Genomic DNA, 23,378 nt, shown 5'->3' with positions numbered 1-23,378 from the left:
AACAGTGCACTTTTTTGGAATTTTGCCCATCACCCACAGTCCTTATGTGAGACATGAACACACGTCTTTCTTTTTTCTGTGCATTCTAAAGATATAAAAACAGATTAATGCACGTAGTGGGACACACCTATTCCGCCTATAAAGCCCGCTATTAAAACACCAACATGGTTTTACGGTTTATAGACATGCTGTGAGCATGTACTGTAGTAACAGGCACATTCATGATAACATGCAATACTTAGAGTATTTTGCCGTATTTTGGTCATTTTAAGCATCCTTCCTGGGTGCATTGATTTCACATGGCAACATAGAAGGAATGCTACACCGAGCGTTAACTTTTCAACTTTTCCAAACTCAAAAACACAGCAGCAGTGCCGGTCAGCTCCAATATGTCGTGTTACCTTTCGGTAGTGGCCTGCGGCAGTGTGAGCTAGTGTGGTGAAGCTAGTCGCTAGCCGGCGAGTAGCTAGTCGATGAGGTGTGGCGAGGTGTCGCTACGCGGCAACGCAGTTCTTGGGCATAACATTGTTAATAATAACAACAATGTTGCTGGAGCTTGGTTAATATGCAGGTCACTTTATGTAAACGGAGCGTTTTTGGAGTTCTTTGTAGGCATAATAGGTGCGTCCCATTACGTGCATTCTTAGCCGCCTCTTTTTAGGTGTTTTTATATGTTTAGAATGCACAGAAAAGAAAAAGACGTGTGTTCATGTCTCACATAAGGACTGTGAATGATCGGCAAAATTCTAAAAAAAAAAATTTTAAAAAAGTGCACTTTTCCTCTAAGTAGACCTTCCTGTATTGTCCTTTCAAGAGTTTCACCTTATACAGCTACAATGACTAAAACACTACTGAAACAATAACAGAATAAAATCAGATGGTTATATTATTTTTTAGTTTAGTCAAACTAGAACTAGCCAAAGTTCTGATTGCATGCACTCTTTTTTGCATGTAATCTTGTTCAGAACTATTCCACAGTATCCCTCTGCTTTTCATGCCCAGATTTGTGATCTCCTGTGGACATGATCTCACCAGAGACCCCAGCAGCCCAGTGAGCTCACCAATAAATGATTTCAACATAGAGGGGTGTGGTTTAGGATAGTGGTGTTATTAAGGGCTTGTTTTTGAATGTACATCAGTGGGCTGAGTTGGCACAGTATATGCGTGCAGATCGGAGTGAGCCGGTCTGGACCAAAACGTCCAGGGCCAAATTTTTGTACCAGCCCACCCCTGGCAGACACTGATGATGAAGACTCTAAAGGTGATATGGCATACAAGCGAAATCTGAAAATATGCCCGAGACATCAGACTGGGGAGAAACCTTTTGCCTGCTCAGTTTGAGCAGGCAAAAGGCAAAAAGCTTCTCTTTAAAAACTTGATTTAAAAAGACACACAAGAATACACACTGGAGAGAACCCTTTTTGCTGTTCAGTTTGTGGTAAAGGGTTCATTCTGATGTCACGTTTGTGTGATATTCTCAAGAAGCATTAGAATTCCTCTCACTCACTTTATTAAGTAGGTAGCACAGTATGCACACGCAGAGACCACGTTAAATACAACAGACCTTAGTTCTTCTTCTATTACTCTAATCTCTTCTTTGTCTACTGTAGCTACTCCATAGTGCTTGTACATATTGCCACTTAGTGTCCCAACTAAAACACCACAGTTTGAGAGAACACAATAATACACACTGGAAAGGAACCTTTTTCCTGCGCAGTTTATGGTAAAAGTTTCTCTCACAAGATAACTTTGAAAGGACTTACAAGAACACACACCAGAGAGAAACCCTTATCCTGCGCAGTTTGTAGTAAAGGTTTCTCTCAGAGGATCATTTTTAAAGGACACACAAGAACACTCACCAGAGAGAAACCTTTTTCCTACGCAGTGTGAGGTAAAACATTCTCTCAAAGGGTATCTTTGAATGAACACACACTTGAGAAAAAAAAACAAGTCTTATTTATGTCTTATTTGCTCTTATTATTTATACTATATTGATTTATATAGGAATGTAAAAGTGACTACAGGGGGTGTTATTTCATGTCTAGCGGGCTCTAAAAACCCTACTTAGAAGTAAATAGGTTTTCTATGCTCTAACTACTGTATGAAACGATTCCATGTGATCTTTTTCCTACTTTGTGGAAATTCACTCATCACGGTTGGGGTCTGGAACCAATTAACCGCCATAAACGACGGATTACTGGAGTACATTTTATCTTCAACTAAAGAAACATACACAAATGGGTGGCATGGGTTTGATACCTGGCCAGGGTTGCATCAGGAAGGGCATCCAGTGAAAAAGGTGACCCTATTTCCAGATGAACTGAATAAATTGTGTGTAATAAAGTCTGATGGCTGTGGGGAGGAATGACCTGCGATTGTGCTCCTTCCTGGACTGCGGCTGGAACAGGCTGTTGCTGAAGGAGCTGCTCAGGTCTTCCACAGTGTATTTGTAAGGCGCTACAGAGGCTAAGGACTAACTACTCTAAGCTCCCAGGAGTAGATTGGACTACTGGAGCCTCAGTGTGTAAATAAATACACAAATAACATAAATGCAGTGATAGAGAGTGATACAGTATGTCGTATTGTTCTTGTATATTATATCTACCTAAAAAGTTCAAATAAAAATGCTGAAAAAAAAATACCTCCAAAGCATTGGAACACAAAGTCCCATAATGTTTTTGATGAACAACTGTGGAAGTACTTGTAGTGTTAGAAAGAACAATTGCAAAATGTGGAAAACAAAGACTTTATTTCCTAAAAACAATCACAGGACGCTTAACGACAAACAAAACATTCACACCATCGCTGAGTGAGGCTATTGACGTTATTAGGTTAATTTTAGGCTGTCCTGAGCCCCGCTACAATTATATACCATATTGTTATATAAGTATACCAGACTGAGTTCAGATTTTTTTACACCGGATGCCCTTTCTGCCGCAACCCCAGCCAGGTATTGAACCCATGTGACCCCCATGTGTGTGTTTCATTTATTGAGGGTCGAATGTAAAATCTAAAAGAAGAAATGTGCGTTCATACATGTGATACATGAAACAAACAAACATTTCATCATAATGTCAGTTAGCAATGTTAGAAGTCCCTTAATACAACCTAATTCATTGTCTTTTTCGGTTCAAGTTTTGTAAGTAATACTTATTTGTGCTTCCCTTTTTGTGTTCTTTGAAATCCAGCTGGATGTCCTTTAAAAAAAAGTTTTTAAGTTTCTCCCCAATGTGTATTGTTATGTGTTCCGTCAATTCTGTACTATTTGTGAGTTGCTGACAACACGTCAAACAAGAAATGTTTTTTTTCGAGTGTGTGTTCTCGTGTGTCCTGTCAACGAGATCTTATGAGAGAAACTTTTACCACACACTGAGCAGGAAAAAGGTTTCTCACCAGTGTGTATTCTTGTGTGTCTTATCAAAGCAGCTTTACTAGAAAATCTTTTTCCGCACACCGAGCAAGGAAAAGGTTTCTCTTCTGTGTGTATGCTTGTGTGTGCTTTTAAAACATCTTTATTAGCAAATCTTTTACCACAAACTGAACAGGCAAAAGGTTTCTCTCCGGTGTGTATTCTTGTGTGTCTTTTTAAACCACCTTTTTGACAGAATATTTTACCACACACCGTGCAAGGAAAACTTTTTTCACCAGTGTGTATGCTTGTGTGTGTGTTTAAAATAGCTTTACTACAGAAGCTCTTACCACACAACGAGCAAGCAAAAGGCTTCTCACCAGTGTGTATTCTTGTGTGTGTTTTTAAAACACGTTTACTAGAGAGTCTTTTACCGCAAACCGAGCAGGCAAATGGTTTCTCTCCAGAGTGTATTCTTGCATGCTCTCTCAAATTTGACTGCTGAGAAAATCTTTTACCACAAACTGAGCAGGTGAAAGGTTTCTCTCCTGTGTGCCGTCTTATGTGTCTTATCAGATTTCCCTTGTGAACGCAAGTTTTGTCACACTGAGAGCATTTCCAGCGTGTGTTGTCAGTGTGACATGTCATACCAGCTTTAGAGTCTTCATCATCGGTGTCAGGAGAGTGTGACGTTGTGTCGTCACTATCTGATAGTGGAGCTAAGAGGTTGTGTGCTTGTGATCCTCCACAGTGGTCTCCATCAGCTTCTGTTGTCATGTGTTGAGTTGAGCTGCTGCTTGGAGGCTCCACCTCTCTCTTCTCCTCACTTTCACCTTCATCATCTTCACTCTTCACAGTGACACATATCACTGGGAACTCCTCCAATCCTTCAAGATGCTCGCCCTCCTGACTGATGCTGTGATCCTCTTCTTCCTCTTTAGTGTTGGGGGGCTGTGGCTCCCTCTCTTCTGCTTTCATGTAGAAGGGATGTGGCTGCGCCTCTTCCTCTTTAACGTGGGGGGGCTGTGGCTTCTCCTGCTCCATCCTGGAGTTCCACTCCTGCTGCTCAGGGGAACTATGGCCTTCACTGTCGTCTGCAGGACACAAGAAGACAAAAGACATGCTTTAGAAAAGTCCAGCTTTGCTCCGTCACGTAAGCCATTGTCCTGCACCAGCATATTTAAGTTTAATCTCCATGCATTGTGTCAGACTCTTCTGGTGGCAGAGTGTAAAAGTGAAAGACAAATATGACATTGTAAGACGCTCAGCCAATCAACATTGGCTGCATGCCCAGTCCAAGCTGCTGAAGTTGGGTGACAATCGATATACTTGATGTATCGCCAAGGCAATGATGAAGGATAAAGATAATATCTTTGAAGATGTGGAATGGCCTGCTCCTACGAAGTGGTCCAACACTCTGTATGTATCACCAACTCTCTCCAACTTTGTCTCGAGGATGCCCCACAGATGGTCAATTCGGTTTAGGTTTGGGGACATGCTTGGCTAGTCCATCACCTTTACCTTCAGCTTCTTGAGCAAGGCTGTCTTGGAGGTGTGTTTGGCGTGCTTATCATGCTGGAATGCTTCCCTGCAGCTCAGTTTACAGAGGGAGAGCGTCATGCTCTGCTTCAGTATGTCACAATACAGTACATGTTAGCATACATATTTCCCTCAATGAACTGCAGCACTCATGCAGCCCCATATCATGACACCTCCACCACCATGCTTGACTGTAGACAACACACACTTGTTTTTGTACTCCTCAACCTGGTTGTCGCCATATACGTTTTTCGCATTTGCACAACTTGTTAAAGATACAACACATTCATCTCATGTTTTTTTAATGGGAGCTCGGGATCCGTGAAACTATACTGTATTTTCTTTAACAACAACGTAATGGATCATCTTCATGTGGAGAACATGGGGCGGGGGTGACAGGGCGATACCGCAACCGTTGCTATAAACACAGAAATACAAATATAGCTCTTCTCACACTAGCATCGATCTGACACTGACACGACCCTTTGGTATCGATTCACGGAAAATAAACAGATAGAAAGCTTATAAACGTTTGACAATGAGAATACCCCCAATAGTAGGTGGCGGTATGCACCTTTAAAGTCATGGTTGCAACCCGCCATTAAACCAAAAGAAGAAGAAGACGAATACCCCCCAAACCTGCTATGTGTAACGCAACTTGAAGCTTCTTGAAAACAGCGTCAAATAGTTGACGTTGTCGCTCGTTCTCCTCTTTTGTTCGAGAAGGTTCCTCCTCGTACTCTGCTGTCGTTCTTTCTCGCACTACAAATATTTCTTCAACAGCCGCAGCATTTGTACTTTACACATTTTCACACAATCACACCATTTTACACTCACACTTGAGCTGTGCTTAGCGATGTGTTGATAACTTCCAGGTTTCTTTGTAAGCAGCTAGCAAGCTAAACTACGTCGCTGGTGACGTTTCAGAGCGCATGCGCTCACTGCCCGCACTGTTGGCGATATATTTTGGGTGGGCCCCAGAGAGAGATACAATCAATGGTTGTTAAACATATTTAATGTGATTGACATTTAAGTGTCAGTGAGAGACAGTTTTATTCATGTCAGGATAAACACGTCTCAGTGAATTTTGAAGCTTCACATGCTAGCTTAGCTTGCTTTGGGCTAACAATGAGATCCGGAAGTTATCAACAGACTGCTAAGCAGAGATGTGTGAGTGTCGAGTGTTGTGATTGTGTGAAAATGTGTAAAGTCCAAATGCTTTGGTGAGCGCTGGTGAATCAGCAACTAAGTGCGGCTGTTGAAGAAATATTTGTAGCGCCAGGAAGAACGATAACAGAGTACGAGGAGGAACGTTCTCGAACAAAAGAGGAGAACGAGCGACAACTTCAACTACTGGACGCTGGAAGCCTCGAGTTGTGTCACACAGAGCAGGTTAGTTTGGATCTCACTCTTACGTGTTTATAAGCTTTCTGTTTGCTGTATCTTTGACAACATATAAACATTGGGAAAAAGATGAACTGGCTTGACTTCAACCCAGTTTGTTTGCTGCAAAGCGGCGGCCATATTGAGTGCGTTGGGGGTAGGGCTGGAGGGGGCAGGGCGCCGTGGTTTCTCGCGACACAGTCTGGCTCTGAAGCTCAGCAGACTATGTACAGTATTAGCAAAGGGGAGAATGTAGGTAATGTGGAAAATAGTGTGTGTTTGCATGAAAGTCGCATGAAAAACTCAGCTCACAGCTCACGACTACTACAATAAGGTAACGTTAAGAGCTGAGTAAACACAAGCGGCAGCGTTGCCAGCTCGTAGTACCTCCCGATATTGCTGTGAATCACTTGAAACAATGCTGTTGGTAATATCAATGTGGAAAAAGTCCGTGATTGTAGAAGCCTGTGTGTGTGATTGTGAGAGAGAGTAAGAAATCAGCTCAGTCTTGTTTTGTTGCAGGCAAGTACGCTAAGATGAAGGCTGACAAAATTCAGGGAGGTATTCTCAGTTTTTGTTTAACTTTTTTATTTAACTTTGCAAGAGTTGGTGCTGAGTTTAACTCCCTGTGTTTTTTGTTGTGTTTGAACTTAGATAAGTTATTTATAAATGTTACTTTATTTACTGTGGAACCATTTCAGGGAGCAATTTATTTAAGTTTTTATTTAACGTCTAAGAGATGCTCCTTAGTCTCTGAACACCATGCTCTTATGGCGCTATTTTTCTCTTTGTTGGGTAAAATAAACATGCTTTAGCCGGTTAAACGAAGTTAAGTGTTTGTATTATTCAACATTTTTATGCCAATTTTTACACTTTTACCGCAAACGAACATCGGCTCCACATATCGGTTATCGACCTCCTTAACGACCTCGGTTGATCTCTAGTGAGATCATATGCTTGTGCTGGACAATGCCTCACGTGACCGAGTGAAGCTCAACTTTTGTAAAGCATGTCTTGGCCTTCTTGTCCTGCACACATCAGTGAACAACATCTTCCCCCTGAGCAGCAGGAGTGGAACTCCAGGATGGAGCAGGAGGAGTTACAGCCCCTCCACATTAAAGAGGAAGAGGAGGATCACAGCATCGGTCAGGAGGGAGAGCATCTCGAAAGACTGGAGGAGTTCCCAGTGATTGGTGTACTTGTGAAGAGTGAAGATGATGAAGGTGAAAGTGAGGAGAAGAGAAAGGTGGAGCCTCCAAGCAGCAGCTCAACTCAACACATGACAACAGAAGCTGATGGAGACCACTGTGGAGGATCACAAGCACACAACCTCTTAGCTCCACTATCAGATAGTGACGACACAACGTCACACTCTCCTGACACTGATGATGAAGACTCTGAAGCTGATATGACATGTCACACGGACAACACACGCTGGAAATGCTCTCAATGTGACAAAACTTTTGGCAAGAAGAGAAATCTGAAAATACACATGAGACAACACACCGGCGAGAAACCTTTCGCCATGCATCAAGGGCTCATTGATAAGTCATATTTGAAAGAACATGCAAGCGTGCACACTGGAGAGAAACCTTTTTCTTGCACCATGTGTGGTAAAAGATTCTCTACAAAATTCTATTTAAAAAGACACTCAAGAGTACACATCATAGAGAAACCCTTTACTTGCACAACGTGCGGCAAAGGATTCTTTCGTAAAGGTAATTTAAAAACACATAAACGAGTACACACTGGAGAAACACATTTTTGCTGTTCGGTTTGTGGTAAAGGATTCAATCATGAAGGCAATTTAAAAACACACTCAAGAATACACACTGGAGCGACACACTTTCCTTGCTCAGTGTGTGGGAAAAGATTTGTTCATAAAACTAAATTAAAAAGACATACTAGAATACATACTGGAGAGAAACCTTTTCCTTGCATGGTGTGTGGTAAAAGATTCTCTCGAAAAGATGATTTAAAAAGACACACAAGAATACACACTGGAGAGAACCTTTTTTGCTGCTCAGTTTGTGGCAAAGGATTCATTGCGAAGTCACGTTTGAGAGAACACACAAGAATACACACTGGAGAGAAACCCTTTTCCTGCTCAGTTTGTGGGAAAAGTTTCTCTCAGAAGATGGCTTTGAAAGGACACACAAGAACACACACCGGAGAGAAACCTTTTTCCTGCTCAGTTTGTGGTAAAAGTTTCTCTCAGATGATAACTTTGAAAGGACACACAAGAACACACACCGGAGAGAAACCTTTTTCCTGCTCAGTTTGTGGTAAAAGTTTCTCTCAGATGATAACTTTGAAAGGACACACAAGAACACACACCGAAGAGAAACCTTTTTCCTGCACGGTTGGTGGTAAAAGTTTCACTCGGAAGATAGGTTTGACAGCACGCACAAGAACACAAACTTGAGAAAAAACATTTCTTGTTCAGTCAGTATTTAGGGCCGTATGATTTCCGTGTTAACGGAATCGGCCAATAAAAACGGAATCTCCTGTTAAAACAGAATCGGGGGGGGGGGGGCACATACTGTGAATTGAATGCTGTCAGCTATCATGTACAGTATAAACTCACTTTTCTGTTTTTTGACTTGACAGTTATACAATGATTTTTTTTTATTTGCAAACATTGACTGTGTATTTACATCAATGATGGACATATACAGTGCATATTTACATAAGGGAGAGGGTTAAAATCTAAATCTATTGATCAAATGCGGGGGAAAAAAAACAAGATAGTGACAAATATTAGTCGTACATTAAATCTTCAATAAAAAAAACATACACACGGGGTTTGCATGGGTTTCTTTGGCACAACAGTCCTTATGTGAAACATGAACACGTCTTTCTCTTTTCTACCCATTCCACCTATAAAGCTCTCCAAAATAACGCCAACAGTGTTCCATTTACATAAGATGACCTTCATAGTAACCAAGCTACAGCAACATTGTTATTGTAGGAGTTAACACCAAAGAACTACTTTTCCGGCGTAGTGACACAGTACCTCAGACCACTACCGAGGGGTAACGTAAGCTACTTGAGCTGCTGTTGCATCGCCTGTGAGTTTGGAAAATGTAATGCTAGGTTATAAATTATGCCTCGCACGTGTATAGCAGAAGCTTGTGACAATAAGCTGAAAAGTTGGTCAACTTTAAGGTTCCACATGCTACCAATTAAACATCCGGAAAGACTGAAGCAGTGGATACTGACTCTCAACTTAGACCCGGTGACATTGCAAGATACAGCCATCCCATCAGTCGGCATCCCGGTGAAAGCGGCATTGGAAGTGACTGTTTTATGATGCTCTTGTTTTGTCAATGAAATGTTTAGTACTAGTGCTACATGCTAACGCTGAGAATGGCTTAGTGTTTAACTATAGCTGGATCTGCCTAGCAGCCAGCAACCTTATTCTCTGCCTGTGAGGAGTAAAAGTAAAAAATAGTCGTCATCGGCTCTCACGAATTCATGATTAAGTGGCAGCAAACGCTCTCTCAATGCTGCTGCTGTTGACGGAAGTAGATTTCATTGCTATAGGCTCTGTGAAATCAATGCACCCAGGAAGGATGTTCTGATAATGCTTAAAATGACAAAAATACTGTAAGTATTGAATGATAAAATGTTGTTGGAGGTTTTTGGAGATGTTTTAATAGAGGGCTTTATAGGTGGGTCCCATTATTAGCTACCCTGTGCTAGCAGTTTTTCTCTCTTTAGAAGGCACAGAAAAGAGACCTGTGTTCATGTATCACATAAGGTGTGGTGGTAAGCTTATGTTCTATCAGTATTATCGATTATGTGTGAACATACTTACACGACTTGATCTTCCTGTAGTGCAACCTTGGCTTATTAGAAGAACTTATTATAATGTGTTTATCCATGGCTCAAGGCTGGAGAACAAATCCCTCTGTCTGAGAAAACAGTCATTCTTTCCTCAAAACAAGGCCTCCGGCCGTCATAAACACGTTGTTTTGGCGGTGTTCTTTAGGCTAACTGGACAGCGCATATCCTTGCACCTGCTTTCCCTTCCTGACAGACTTTGGAACTATACTTCCTCCGCATCCTTCGGGGAGACACGTGTGTCAGACTCCTGTGTTATCTGTTGTCAACTGTCTCCTTCTGCAGAACAAATATCAAAATGACAAAATTGTCGTTGAGCAGTTTATTTCTTCTCCCCACTGGTGCAAAAAGGACATTTTCCACGACAGTGTGGCGTCACGAACAGGATCGCTTTTGGGTCCGTGGCCACTTTTGCCAGACGATTTTTGCCAGTAAAGTCTTTATTTGTAGTACAACTATTCCTTGGGTAACTGTAAATGTGTGATGTTTTGACTCTCTTAAATTCCCAAGTGCTTGTATATTTAAAAAAAAACATTTTTGTTTATTGAGTTTTAAGAAACACACAGTTTGAATAAGAATCAAGTATCTAATGTTTTTATATATAAAAAAAAAAAAAAAAAAATTGTGGGATGGAGTTTTCCAATGCCTTGTCGCGTGTATCCCGTCATCTTGGAAGTGAGGTCACTGATGACGCTAAAATAGAAGCGCATACGCACAGCGGACAATTTTGGCAACTATTTTCCGTGTAGTCTTCGGAGAAAAACACGTAAAACAATGTATAATTAATAATAAAAAAAAAAGTTTTATATGAACGACAAAGAGATGAAGTGACAGTGACCGACAATTTTATTAATGTCAGGATAAACGTCGTCTCAGTAAACTCTGTGAATCTTCTCAGGCTAGCTTAGCTTGCTCGCTGCTAACAACCACACCCGGAAGTTATCAACACATCGCTAAGTAGAGCCGAAGTGTGAGTGTAGAGTGTTGTGATTGTATTCAAATGTGTAAAGAACAAATGTTGAGAGCGTTGGTGAACCAGTGACAAACTGCGGCTGTTGAAGACATATGTGTACTGTGAGAAACAACGATAGCAGAGTACGAGGAGGAACAAAAGAGGAAAAGGAGCGGAAACGTCAACTGAAGCTTCAATTTGTGTTACACAGAGCAGGTTAGTTTCATTCTTGCTCTCACATGTTTATAGGCTTTCTATTTGTTCATTAACACTACTCATAAAAAGCTTTTTTTAATAATCATAATCATGTTAAAGCAAACAAAACTCTGGCATCGGAATAGTATTGGTAACGTAATCAGGTAGCGTAATCCGAGTGTGGATCGGCGCATCCCTGTTTATATACAGTATGGCCATACGTGGACTGCCTCTAGATCACGTGGTTGCAAGCCAGCAATAGTGATATACAGGTGGTCCTCTGGTTATGTACTAGTTCCATATCTGGACAGTGTTATAAGACGATAGTTTCGGTGTGCATCAGATCTGACACCTGAATGATATCATTGTACCTAAATTATTATACCTGGGACAAGCAAGTCTCAATAATGAGACCACTATGCTGCTTATGCTGTTATCACTGCCCATTTCATAGGAGCTTCCTTCATGATGGTCCCGCGTTTTAGCAGCTTTGACTGGGTGTGTAGCCAATGCTGATTTTTTTTTTTTTTTTTTTTTTTTGGCCATTGAGCATCTAATGATGTACAATTTTACTTTAATTTCACATTTAAGCACTGCACACTCATTTTACGCAAAATCAAGCAGAACCATTGCACAAACATCGGTCATAGCCAGTACAACCATTTGGAATTCCGTGAAGGAAGAAAGAAACCACTGGTTTATGACGTAACAGACATAGAACGGGTAGACCAAGGGAAACACCAGCAGTTGACGAGAGAAACATTGTGAGGACTGTAAAGAAAGGCACAAAAACGAGTGTTGGTGACACCAGCACCAACCTGCAGAGGGCAGGAGTGACCGGATCACTGTACTGTATACTCGTCATAGCAAACATCATGAAGAAAAGTACAGTGCCTACACCAGATGATGCAAACCAATCATTATCAAGAAGAATAGGTACAAAGATATAAGCTTGATGTTAAGCAAGCTGTGAATTCAATTGAAATTGCAGCTTCTTCCTGAATATTGACAATTTTTTTTTTTTTTTTGTCGTTTCGTTCAGCCCTAGACTGTATACGATACTATTCAACTGATCGCTCTGAGGGACACTGATGAGATCCTCAGACACATTAACAGAACATATGCTGGTGCAGGACAATGCCTCACGTGACAGAGCAAAGCTGGACTTTTCTGAAGCATGTCTTTGTCTTCTTGTGTCCTGCAGACTTCAGTGAAGAACATCTTGCAGCGGGAGTAGAACTTCAGGATGGAGCAGGAGCAGCCACAGACCCCTCACATTAAAAAGGAAGAGGAGAAGCTACAGCGCCCCCACATTAAAGAGGAAGAGCAGGAGCCACAGCCCCCCACATTAAAGAGGAGGAGGAGGATCACAACATCAGTCAGGAGGGAGAGCATTTTGTAGGACTGGAGGAGTTCCCAGGGATTGGTGTCACTGAGTGAAGATGATGAAGGTGAAAGTGAGGAGAAGAGAGAGGTGGAGCCTCCAAGCAGCAGCTCAACTCAACACATGACAACAGAAGCTGATGGAGACCACTGTGGAGGATCACAAGCACACAACCTCTTAGCTCCACTATCAGATAGTGACGACACAATGTCACACTCTCCTGACACTGATGATGAAGACTCTGAAGCTCGTATGACATGTCACACTGACAACACACGCTGGAAATGCTCTCCATGTGACAAAACCTTTCATCAGAAAAGAAGTCTCAAAATGCACATGAGGCATCACACAGGAGAGAAACCGTTCACCTGCTCAGTTTCCCAAAGGTCAAATTTGATAGTACACACGAGACTACACACTGGAGAGAAACCTTTTCCTTGCACGGTGTGTGGTAAAAGATTCAACCAAAAAGTGGATTTAAAAAGACACACAACAAAAATACACAATGGAGAGGCCTCTTCTTCCTGCTCAGTCTGTGGTAAAGAATTCATTGAGAATTCAAATTTGAAAGAACACACGAGAATGCACACTGGAGAGAAACCTTTTTCTTGCTCACTGTGTGGTAAAACATTTTATCTAAAAGGTGATTTAAATAGACACACAAGAATACACACTAGAGAAAAACCTTTTTCTTGCACCATTTGTTGTAAAAGATTCAATCAAAGAGATGATTTTAAAAAACACACAAGAATACACACCAGACAGAAACCATTTCCTTGCTCTGTGTGTAGTAAATGTTTCTCTCAGAAAGCTTATTTAAAAACGCACACAAGAATACACACTTGAGAGAAACCTTTTCCTTGCTCAGTTTGTGGTAAAAGTTTCTTCCAGAAAACTGATTTAAAAACACACACGAGAATACACACTGGAGCGAAACCTTTTCCTTGCACGGTGTGTGGTAAAAGTTTCTATAAAAAAGGTGATTTAAAAAGACACTCAGGAATACACACTGGAGAGAAGCCTTTTTCTGCTCAGCTTGTGGTCAAGGATTCATTAATAAGTCATATTTGAAAGACCACACAAAAACACACACCGGACAGAAACCTTTTTCCTGTGTCGCTTGTGGTAAACGTTTCTCGCGGAAGATAACTTTGACAGTACACACAAGAACACACACTTGAGAAAAAAACTTTTCTTGTTCAATACAATATATGTGCTCACAGATTACCAAATAGTGCAAACTTGACTGGACACCTAAGAATCCACACTAGGGAGAAACTTGAAAACTTTATTCAAAGGTGACATCCAGCTGGATTTCAAAGAACACAAAAAGGGAACTATAAACAAGCAAGAGAGTATTACTTGTAAAAAACTGAAGTTGCGTAAAAGAAAGACTTGTAACATGGCTAACTGACATTATAATGACATGTTTGCAATGTTTGTTTCATCTACATAATTTATGAACGCACCTTTCTTCTCTTAGACTTGACAGTTGCACGCTTGACCCTTTATGAAGGAAACACAGACAAGGGGTTTCCATTCACTATAAAAATCCAAATCAGCTAGAATTGTATACATACAGGTTTATATAATATTATAAACATATTATACAATTAAAATGGCGCCGTGTGAGTGGCTGCCAGTTACAGCAGCTCTGTACTTTTCTTCCACCTTTTAGTGGTTTTATAGTATTTTAGTCGTCTTCTTAATTTTTCTTTTGGTCGCATTTGGTCGAGTGTGCCGTTATGAAGGTTGATATTGTTACTTTTCTAGTCTGCGCCTTGATGCTCTTTGAACTTTTCAGTTCAACTGTAGGAAACCTCTTCAGCCACGGCTCCCCATTCAACCAAGGCTCCATTGTTTACACCCGGGATCAGCTGTTAGCCCTGTGCCACACACCCCCTCTCTGCTCGGAGAGGCCGGAGATCCCCAACGAGCTGCGGAGGAGCAGAAGAGGATGCAGGTAGGGAGTGAAGTGCAAGAAGCGGAAAAGACGGTACAAGCCATGCCTACCGTCTGTCATCATGGGGAACGTAAGATCTCTCCCCAACAAGATGGAAGAGCTAACAGCGCTGACCCGACTGCAGAGGGAGTACCGGAAATGCAGCCTCATGTGCTTCACGGAGACGTGGCTGAGTGAACTTTCTCCGGATTCACACGTCACACTGGAGGGATTCCAGCTGGTACGAGCGGACAGGAATGCAACGGAGAGCGGTAAGAAGAAGGGAGGGGGAAACGCTGTGTTTGTGAATGATAGATGGTGCCACCCGGGACACATTTGTGTGAATTAGCAACTGTGCACCGGAGACGTGGAACCGTTAGCGGTTAGCATGCGGCCATACTACCTTCTGAGGGAGTTTTCACATGTTATTGCTATGACTGTGTACATCCCCCCCTCAGCGGCCGCTGCTGCAGCTATAAAGCAGATCCACACCATCGTCTCTCAACTTCAGAACCAGCACCCCCAATCCCTCCTCCTCATGTCCGGTGACTTCAATCATGCTTCCCTGTCCTCTGCTCTTCCCACCTTCACCCAGTATGTCAAATGCCACACTAGAGACAATAAAACTTTGGACCTCCTGTACGCAAACATCAAGGATGCATACACCTCATCCCCCCTCCCCCCGCTGGGTCGTTCTGATCACAACCTCGTCCATCTCGTCACAGACTACACTCCAGTAGTGAATAGACAACCCCCTGTGAAGAGGCCTGTGAAGCAGTGGTCTGAGGAGAGCAGTGCTAGGCTCAGAGACTGCTTCCAGACAACAGACTGGGAAGCGCTCTGTAGTCCCCATGGCAGTGACGTTGACAGCATGACGCACTGCATCACAGACTATATCAACTTCTGTGTGGAGAACACTGTGCCCTCCAAGTTGGTGTGGTGTTTTCCCAACAACAAACCCTGGGTGACCTCTGAGATTAAGGCCCTGCTGAACAAGAAGAAGAGGGTCTTCAACTCGGGGGACAAGGAGGAGTTATGCAGAGTCCAGAGGGAACTCCGGCATAAGATCAGGAAGGGGAAGGACTGCTACAGGAGGAAACTGGAGAAGCGGCTGGAGGAGAATAATGCCAGGGAAGTCTGGAGAGGCCTTCAGACCATCACAGGCCATGGTAAAGGAGTGGGGAGAGACCAAGCCAGTGGGGACAAGATCTGGGCAGATGAACTCAATCTGTTTTTCAACAGATTTGAGTCTGCCCCCCCTCCCTCCCCTACCAACTCACCACTCTTCACCCCCACATCCCCATCCCAGCCATCCTCTACCCCCCTCTCCATAACTGATCAGGTGAGGAGTCAACTAAAGATCAAGGCAAGGAAGGCACCGGGACCGGACGGCATCAGCCCAAGAATCATCAAGGACTGTGCTGACCAGCTCTGTGGAGTTCTCAGGCACTTGTTCAATCTCAGCCTGAGCCTGGAGAAAGTCCCGGCCCTTTGGAAGACCTCCTGTGTGGTACCGATACCAAAGACACCGCGTCCCAAGGAGCCTAACCACTTCAGGCCTGTTGCCTTGACCTCTCACCTGATGAAGACCATGGAGAGGATTATCCTGCAGCACCTGCGACCCTTGGTGGGCACTCAGCTGGGCCCCCTGCAGTTTGCTTACCGGCCTCGGATCGGAGTAGACGACGCAGTGATCTACCTGCTGCACAGATCACTGCTACACCTGGAGGACAGCGGGAGCTCTGTGAGGGTCATGTTTTTTTGACTTCTCCAGTGCCTTTAACACCATCCAGCCGTCACTGCTCAGAGTGAAGATGGAGAGTGTGGGAGTAGACCAACACCTGACTGCATGGGTTATAGACTACCTCACCAACAGACCACAGTATGTGAGGCTCCGTCACTGTGTGTCTGACATGGTACTCTGCAGCACAGGTGCCCCTCAGGGTACAGTGCTCTCCCCTTTCCTCTTCACCCTCTACACCTCGGACTTCACACACAACTCCACACAGTGTCACATCCAGAAGTTCTCCGACGACACAGCCATCGTTGGTTGTGTTTCAGAGGGGAATGATCTGGAATACAGGACGGTCATCACGGACTTTGTCAGCTGGAGTGAGCTTAACCAGCTGCAGCTCAACACCAGCAAGACAAAGGAGATGATCATTAACTTCCAGAGGAAAACATCTCACTTCACAACGGTGAACATCCAGGGAGCGGACATAGAGTTGGTAGACAGCTACAAATTCCTGGGTGTTCACCTTAACAACAAACTGGACTGGTCCGTCAACACCCACGCCCTCTACAAGAAGGGCCAGGGTCGCCTCCACCTGCTGAGGAGACTGAGGTCCTTTGGTGTGTGCAGGACTCTTTTACGGACCTTTTATGACTCTGTGGTGGCCTCAGCCATCTTCTATGCTGTGGGGAGCTGGAGAGGGGGCAGCACAGACAGGGACAGGAGCAGGATCAATAGACTGATCAGGAGAGCGAGCTCTGTACTGGACGGTCCTCTGGACTCTGTGGAGGAAGCGGGGGAGAGAAGGATGTTGGCTAAGCTGACATCCATCATGGACAACACCTCTCACCCGCTACATGACACTGTTGTTTCCCTGGGCAGCTCCTTCAGCAGCAGACTGTTACACCCACGGTGTAAGAAGGAGAGGTTCCGCAGGTCCTTCATACTGACCGCTGCTCTACAACACCTGCACCTGAACCATGTTGTAGTCAATATGCATTCTTTACACTGTACTCTTTATTGCGTATCTTGCTTGCTGCTGTAACAAGTGAATTTCCCCGCTGTGGGATAAATAAAGTACAAATACAAATACAATTATAGGTGTGCTCATGGCCGCACATGTTGGCCACACAGTCGGGAGATCGTGAAGATCTGTCTTCGAATCTCCGCTGAGCATCTCTGTGTGGAGGTTGCATGTTCTCCCCGTGCGTGCGTGGGTTTTCTCCAGGTACTCCGGTTTCCTCCCACATTCCTCCCAAAAACATGCATGTTAGGTTAATCGGTGACTCTAAATTGTCCATAGGTATTGAATGTGAGTTTGAATGGTTGTTCGGCTGGCGACCAGTCCAGGGTGTACCCCGCCTCTCGCCCGAAGTCAGCTGAGATAGGCTCCAGCATACCCGTGACCCTAGTGAGGGTAAGCGGCATAGAAGGTGTGCTCATGCCAGCCTAAAATAGACCCAATGACGTCCATGTTTTCACTCAGTGAAGGTGTGAATGTTTTTTTTTGTCTTCACTTGTCCTGTGATTGACTGGCTTTTGTCAATAAAGTTTTTATTTCTCTTACTTTGCTATTCTTTCTATGAATACAAATATTTCTTGACTGACTGTAATAAAGTGTGAGGTTTTTTTTCTCTTGAATGCCCAAAACAAAACAAATATGACATATCATGTTTTGATTATGTGCCAACATGTCGGCACTGACATGCGCGTATGAGTGCTCATGAGTATATGAAAATATTCCTAAATGCCACAATCTTCGCGACAAATTTGTTCTTAAGAACGGTTCGTGAATGAGGCCTGTTCTTTTGGGATGATGGATTCAGATTGAAGCTACATTCCATTAGCAGTTGAGTTTTCCTTGTTGACTTCCACTTAGTGTGACATCATTGCAGACGTCATGTGGAGTCCACTTGCAGAGCCGAGGGAACGTGGATGTGGGAGGAGTGGAAGTAATAAATGGAACGCATCTTCCCTGTTTCAATTCCACCACTATTTGTAGGTGTAGCAATATACTGCTTTATACAAGTAATAAGAAATAGCTGCTGATTATTATAATTATTGTTTTTTAATGACTTAAATCGCCCTATTTGTATATTACCATGTTTCATTTTTGTTTATAAATATTTGTTTAGCTTTAGTTAAATTCCAAAGTTGGGGTGCTCGTTTCAAGTTAGTATTACTGTCTTATTATTATTATTATCATTATTATTATTATTGTTATTATTATTATTACTGTAGTTCTCTTTAATGGTTTGCAGTGCATTGTGGGTGATACAGAACTCTCGAGTAACCATCGATGTCGATTCGCTCCCTCTGCCCTATCAGACAGGGAAGAGGGAGCGATTATCAAGAAGTTCACTTCCGTTTTTCGGACCGTCACTTATGATGGCGGCGTAGATGCCTAGGGAAAGTCAACGAGAACAACTCAAACTGCCATTGGAACGCACCCTGAGTGTGCGTTATGTCATCAGGTGGAGACATATAGTGACATTAGTGATGACGTTGTATGGCGCATGCGCGCACCGACCACTTGGAACCGTGTCGCATTCGGAGGTAAACACAATGGATAATTATGACAAATATTTAATGTGAACGACAAAGATTAAGTGACAGCGGGAGACATTTTTATTCGTGTCAGGATAGAGTCGTCTCTGAGCTTTTGGAGCTTCTCAGGCAAGCTTAGCTTGCTAGCTGCTAACAAAGAAACCCGGAAGTTATCAACACATCGCTTAGCAGAGATCAAGTGAGTGTAAAGTGTTGTGATTGTGTGAAAATGTGTAAAGTACAAATGCCGAGAGCGTTGGTGAATCAGCGACTAACTGCGGCTGTCGAAGAAGTATTTGTAGTGTTGGAAAGAACGATAGCAGAGCACGAGGAGGAACTTTCTCGAACAAAAGAGGTGAACGAGCGACAACGATAAACGACAACGTTACACAGAGCAGGTTAGTTTCATTCTAACTCTCTCGTGTTTATAAGCTTTCTATTTGTTCATTAACACTACTCATAACAAGCTTTTCTCTTTGAATCGATATCAAGGGGCCGTGTCAGTGTCGGGTCGATACTACCGCGATTAGAGATGTTTTTCATTTCTGGCTGTGTTTTTTCAGTGTCGCCCACTCTTATCTTTACATTGAGCTGATTGAGTAATTACCCCATTCAGAACTCCCATGAAGACACACTATCGATTTCCAATTAGGAAACACTACCTCGGGACTTTGGTGGCAGGGCACCAGGCGTGGATGACATCCACCTGGAGTTCTAAGGCCCTGGATGCTGTGTGGCTCCTCTGCAGGGGCGGTGCCTCTCGATTGACAGACCACTGTGGTGGTTTCCCTTTTCAAGAAGGTGTTCCAACTATCGTAGGATCACACTCCACAGCCTTCCTGGTAAGGTCTATTCAGGGGTGCTGGAAAGGAGTGTCTGCCGGATAGTTGAACCTCGGATTCAGGAGGAGCAACATGGTTTTGGTCCTGGTTGTGGAACTGTACCAGCTTTAATACTCTTGGCAGGGTCCTTGAGGATGCATGGGAGTTTGCCCAACCAGTCACTTGTGTTTTTATGGACTTGTAGAAGGTATTCCACCGTGTCACCAGAGGAATCCTGTGAGGGGTACTCTGGGAATATGGGCTATCAGACTGCCTGATTCGGGCAGTTTGCTTCATGTATGACCAGTGCCAGAGCTTTGTCTGCATTGCCAACGGAAAGTCGGACTTGTTTGTAGTGGTTTATAGTAAGAGTTGGACTCGTCCAGGGCTGCCCTTTGTCACCGATTCTGTTCATTACCTTTTATGGAGAGACTTTCTAATGCGACCAGGGCTTTGAGGGGGCTGCAGGATTGGGTCTCTGCTTTTTGCAGATGACGTGGTCCTGCTCGGTTCACCGGGCCATGATTGTCAGCTCCCGCTGCACCGGTTCGCGGCCGGGATGAGAATCAGCACCTCCGAGTCAAAGTCCATGGCTGTTGGTAACTTCTTTGGGTCGGGGATGAGATCCTGCCCCAAGTGGGTGAGTTCAAGTACCTCGGGGTCTTGTTCACGAATGAATGAAGAATGGATTGCAAGATAGTCAGGCAGATTGGTGCGGCGTCTGGAGTGATGTAGACTCCGTAGGAGCTGGATCAAAAGGCGGTGAAGCTCTCAATTTACGACCCTCACCTATGGTCATGAGCTTTGGGTATTGACAAAAAGGACAAAATCGCGGGTACAAGCGGCCAAACCGAGTTTCCTCCTTTGGAGATCGGGTGATAAGCACTGTCATCTCGGAAAAACTCGGAGTAAAGCCGCTGCTCCACATTGAGAGGAGCCAGATGAGGTGACTTGGTCATCTGGTCAGAAACCCAGGACATTTTGGAGAGACTATATCTCTCTGGGAATGTCTCAAGATCCTCCTGGAGAAGCTGGACAAAGTAGTCGGGCAGAGGGAAGTCTGGGCTTCTCATCTTAGGCTGCTGCCCTCAGATAAGTGAAAGAAGATGGATGGGTGAATATTGAAATCATGTTTATTCATTATGTTAGGTAAAACATATCTTTATTGCACTTTCTATTTTAAACACACAGTATGTAAACAAGGCTTTCAGTTTAAAATTAAATTTAAAATAATAATAGTGAATAAGACAATGCAACTTACCCAAGACGCTAGACCAAGTCCATAGTCTGTATACTATATCAGTCCACTGCTGTGAGGGACACTGACCAGATCCTCAGAAACATTGTCATAGCATATGCTGGTGCAGGACAATGCCCCACATGACAGAACAGAGCTTGACTTTTCTACAGCATGTCTTTGTCATCTCGTGTCCTGCAGACGTCAGGGAAGAGCATCTTCTCCCTGAGCAGCAGAAGTGGAACACAAGGATGGTGCAGGAGGAGCCATCGCCTACCTACATTAAAGAGGAAGAGGAGGATCCACAGTACCCTCACATTAAAGAGGAAGAGGAGGAGCCACAGCCCCCCGACATTAAAGAGGAGGAGAAGGAGCCACAACCGCCCCACATTAAAGAGGAAGAGGACGATCACAGCATCAGTCAGGAGGGAGAGCATCTTGAAGGACTGGAGGAGTTCCCAGTGATTGTTGTCACTGTGAAGAGTGAAGATGATGAAGGTGAAAGTGAGGAGAAGAGAGAGGTGGAGCCTCCAAGCAGCAGCTCAACTCAACACATGACAACAGAAACTGATGGGGACCACTGTGGAGGATCACAAGCACACAACCTCTTAGCTCCACTATCAGATAGTGACGACACAACGTCACACTCTCCTGACACTGATGATGAAGACTCTGAAGCTGATATGACATGTCACACTGACAACACACGCTGGAAATGCTCTCAATGTGACAAAATTTTTGTTAACAAGGGAAATCTGAAAAAGCACATGAGACATCACACAGGAGAGAAACCCTTCATCTGCTCGGTTTGTGGTAAAAGATTCTCTCAAAAAGATGGTTTGAAAACACACACAAGAATACACACTGGAGAGAAACCTTTTGCCTGCTCAGTTTGTGGTAAACGTTTCTCTCAGCAGTCACATTTGAAGGTACACACACTAATACACACTGGAGAGAAACCTTTTCCCTGCTTGGTGTGTGGTAAACGATTCGACACCAAAGGTAATTTAAAAGCACACACAAGAGTCCACACCAGAGATAAGCTTTTTTCCTGCTCAGTTTGTGGTAAAGAATTCATTGAGAAGTCCTATTTGAAAGTCCATACAAGAATTCACACTGGAGAGAAACCTTTTTCTTGCGCGGTGTGCGATAAAGGTTTCTATCAAAAAGGTGATTTAAATAGACACACAAGAATGCACACTGGAGAGAAACCTTTTCCCTGCTCAGTTTGTGGTAAAAGTTTCTCAAAGAAGATAACTTTGATAGGACACACAAGAACACACGCCAGAGAAAACAACTTTTCTTGTTCAACGTGTGGCCAGCAATTCACAAATAGTACTAACTTAACAGAACACATAAGAATCCACACTGGGGAGACGTTGAAAACTTTGAATGACGCAGCCAGCTGGATTTCAAAGAACACAAAAAGGGATGTATGAATAAGCAAGACATTATTCCTCTTTAAAAAACAAACTGGCATTATGATGAAATGTTTGCAATGCTTCATCTATCACGTGTATGAACACACTTTGCTTTTGACCTAACGCTGCCTGAAGCTATGTATAATCAGTTGTGGAAGTTTTCTAAGATGAACAGTGAAAAGAAAAATGGTTGTGGTAGTGCTTTGTGCAGCTGTTTACATTTTGTGGTGGGTGGAAGAGGAATTTTTGGCAGAGTTGATCCTGTTTATCCACAATATCTATAACGGACCATATGTTTTTCTGCAGCCAGTCGTCATATCAGCATCTATTTATGTGTTTAAAATAAATCTGCTGTTGTATATTGGAATCCGGTGAGGTGAAAAGTAGTGTGTGTACAACGTCTTACTTCCTGGATTACTTGACACGCACTCCAAAGCATCCCATAACAGTGTTTTTACTGAATGACCGTTGATGCTTTGTGAATTCAAGAGAGACAAAGCATCACACTTTATTACAGTCACTCAATAAACATAGCAAAGTGGGAGGAAAAAAAGACTTGTCTATCTTAGGAAACGGTGGCGGACACTAGAGGGCGCGTGCCTCTCACCCATTCGGCCGTCGGGTTGGGGGCGTGGTTTGTGGACTGTTTTGGCCGCGCAAGGTTTAGCCTGTCTTGTCAGTCATTCTTTTGTGAGCAGTTGAGGAGTAAAGTTCTGCCTCAGACCAACCACTGCGTGTTCCTTTGCAAGTGCCACAACATCATCACTTGAGTGGAACCATGGACGTCCTTAGGTCTATTTTAGGCTGGCCTATAATGATATAGACTTGTAGTCACTTTTCAAGGTAGATCTTTGGGACTTGGTCATTTTAAAGGTAGCTCGCAGGCTGAAAAAAAAAAAAAAAGAAAAAGTGTGAACACGCCTGATTTAGACTGGAGAAAAAAATATGTCAACAGAAGATATGGTCATTTTCATTCTGTGTTGGTTTAAAGTACAGAGGATAATTTAATTTCATAATGTTTTGCAGTATG

General features: G+C 43.3%; 3 protein-coding genes across 7 annotated transcripts; 2 read left to right on the top strand and 1 right to left on the bottom strand.

Annotated features, from left to right (window-relative positions):
• Positions 1-1,959: 1,959 nt before the first annotated feature.
• Positions 1,960-5,796, bottom strand: LOC129176886 (gastrula zinc finger protein XlCGF8.2DB-like). Of its 2 annotated transcripts, none has more exons than XM_054767381.1 (2): positions 5,726-5,796; positions 1,960-4,443 (listed from the first exon to the last, which is right to left on the bottom strand). In XM_054767381.1, the coding sequence occupies exon 2, from the start codon at positions 4,391-4,393 to the stop codon at positions 3,287-3,289; it is 1,107 nt and encodes a 368-aa protein (XP_054623356.1). In that variant the 5' UTR covers positions 4,394-4,443; positions 5,726-5,796; the 3' UTR covers positions 1,960-3,286. The 2 variants fall into 2 exon arrangements, with proteins under 2 accessions (XP_054623356.1, XP_054623365.1); XM_054767390.1 differs by having other exon boundaries at positions 5,528-5,746.
• A 705-nt stretch (positions 5,797-6,501) lies between these two features.
• On the top strand, positions 6,502-10,548 carry LOC129176730 (gastrula zinc finger protein XlCGF26.1-like). The gene is made up of 2 exons (XM_054767064.1): positions 6,502-6,605; positions 7,338-10,548. Exon 2 carries the CDS (start codon positions 7,356-7,358, stop codon positions 8,694-8,696), a length of 1,341 nt encoding a protein of 446 aa, XP_054623039.1. The 5' UTR covers positions 6,502-6,605; positions 7,338-7,355; the 3' UTR covers positions 8,697-10,548.
• Positions 10,549-18,676: 8,128 nt separating this feature from the next.
• On the top strand, positions 18,677-22,383 carry LOC129176746 (zinc finger protein OZF-like). 4 transcript variants are annotated; one of them, XM_054767105.1, is made up of 2 exons: positions 18,677-18,878; positions 21,129-22,383. In XM_054767105.1, exons 1-2 carry the CDS (start codon positions 18,839-18,841, stop codon positions 22,364-22,366), a joined length of 1,278 nt encoding a protein of 425 aa, XP_054623080.1. In that variant the 5' UTR covers positions 18,677-18,838; the 3' UTR covers positions 22,367-22,383. The 4 variants fall into 4 exon arrangements, with proteins under 4 accessions (XP_054623080.1, XP_054623087.1, XP_054623105.1 ...); XM_054767112.1 differs by having other exon boundaries at positions 18,679-20,804; XM_054767130.1 differs by having other exon boundaries at positions 18,681-19,068.
• The last annotated feature ends 995 nt before the right edge of the window (positions 22,384-23,378 follow it).

Source organism: Dunckerocampus dactyliophorus, chromosome 1 (genome assembly GCF_027744805.1).
Source record: "Dunckerocampus dactyliophorus isolate RoL2022-P2 chromosome 1, RoL_Ddac_1.1, whole genome shotgun sequence".
Taxonomy (NCBI): Eukaryota; Metazoa; Chordata; class Actinopteri; order Syngnathiformes; family Syngnathidae; genus Dunckerocampus; species Dunckerocampus dactyliophorus.
Note: the sequence above shows the minus strand (reverse complement) of the source record. Positions and strands in the feature narration are given on the sequence as shown.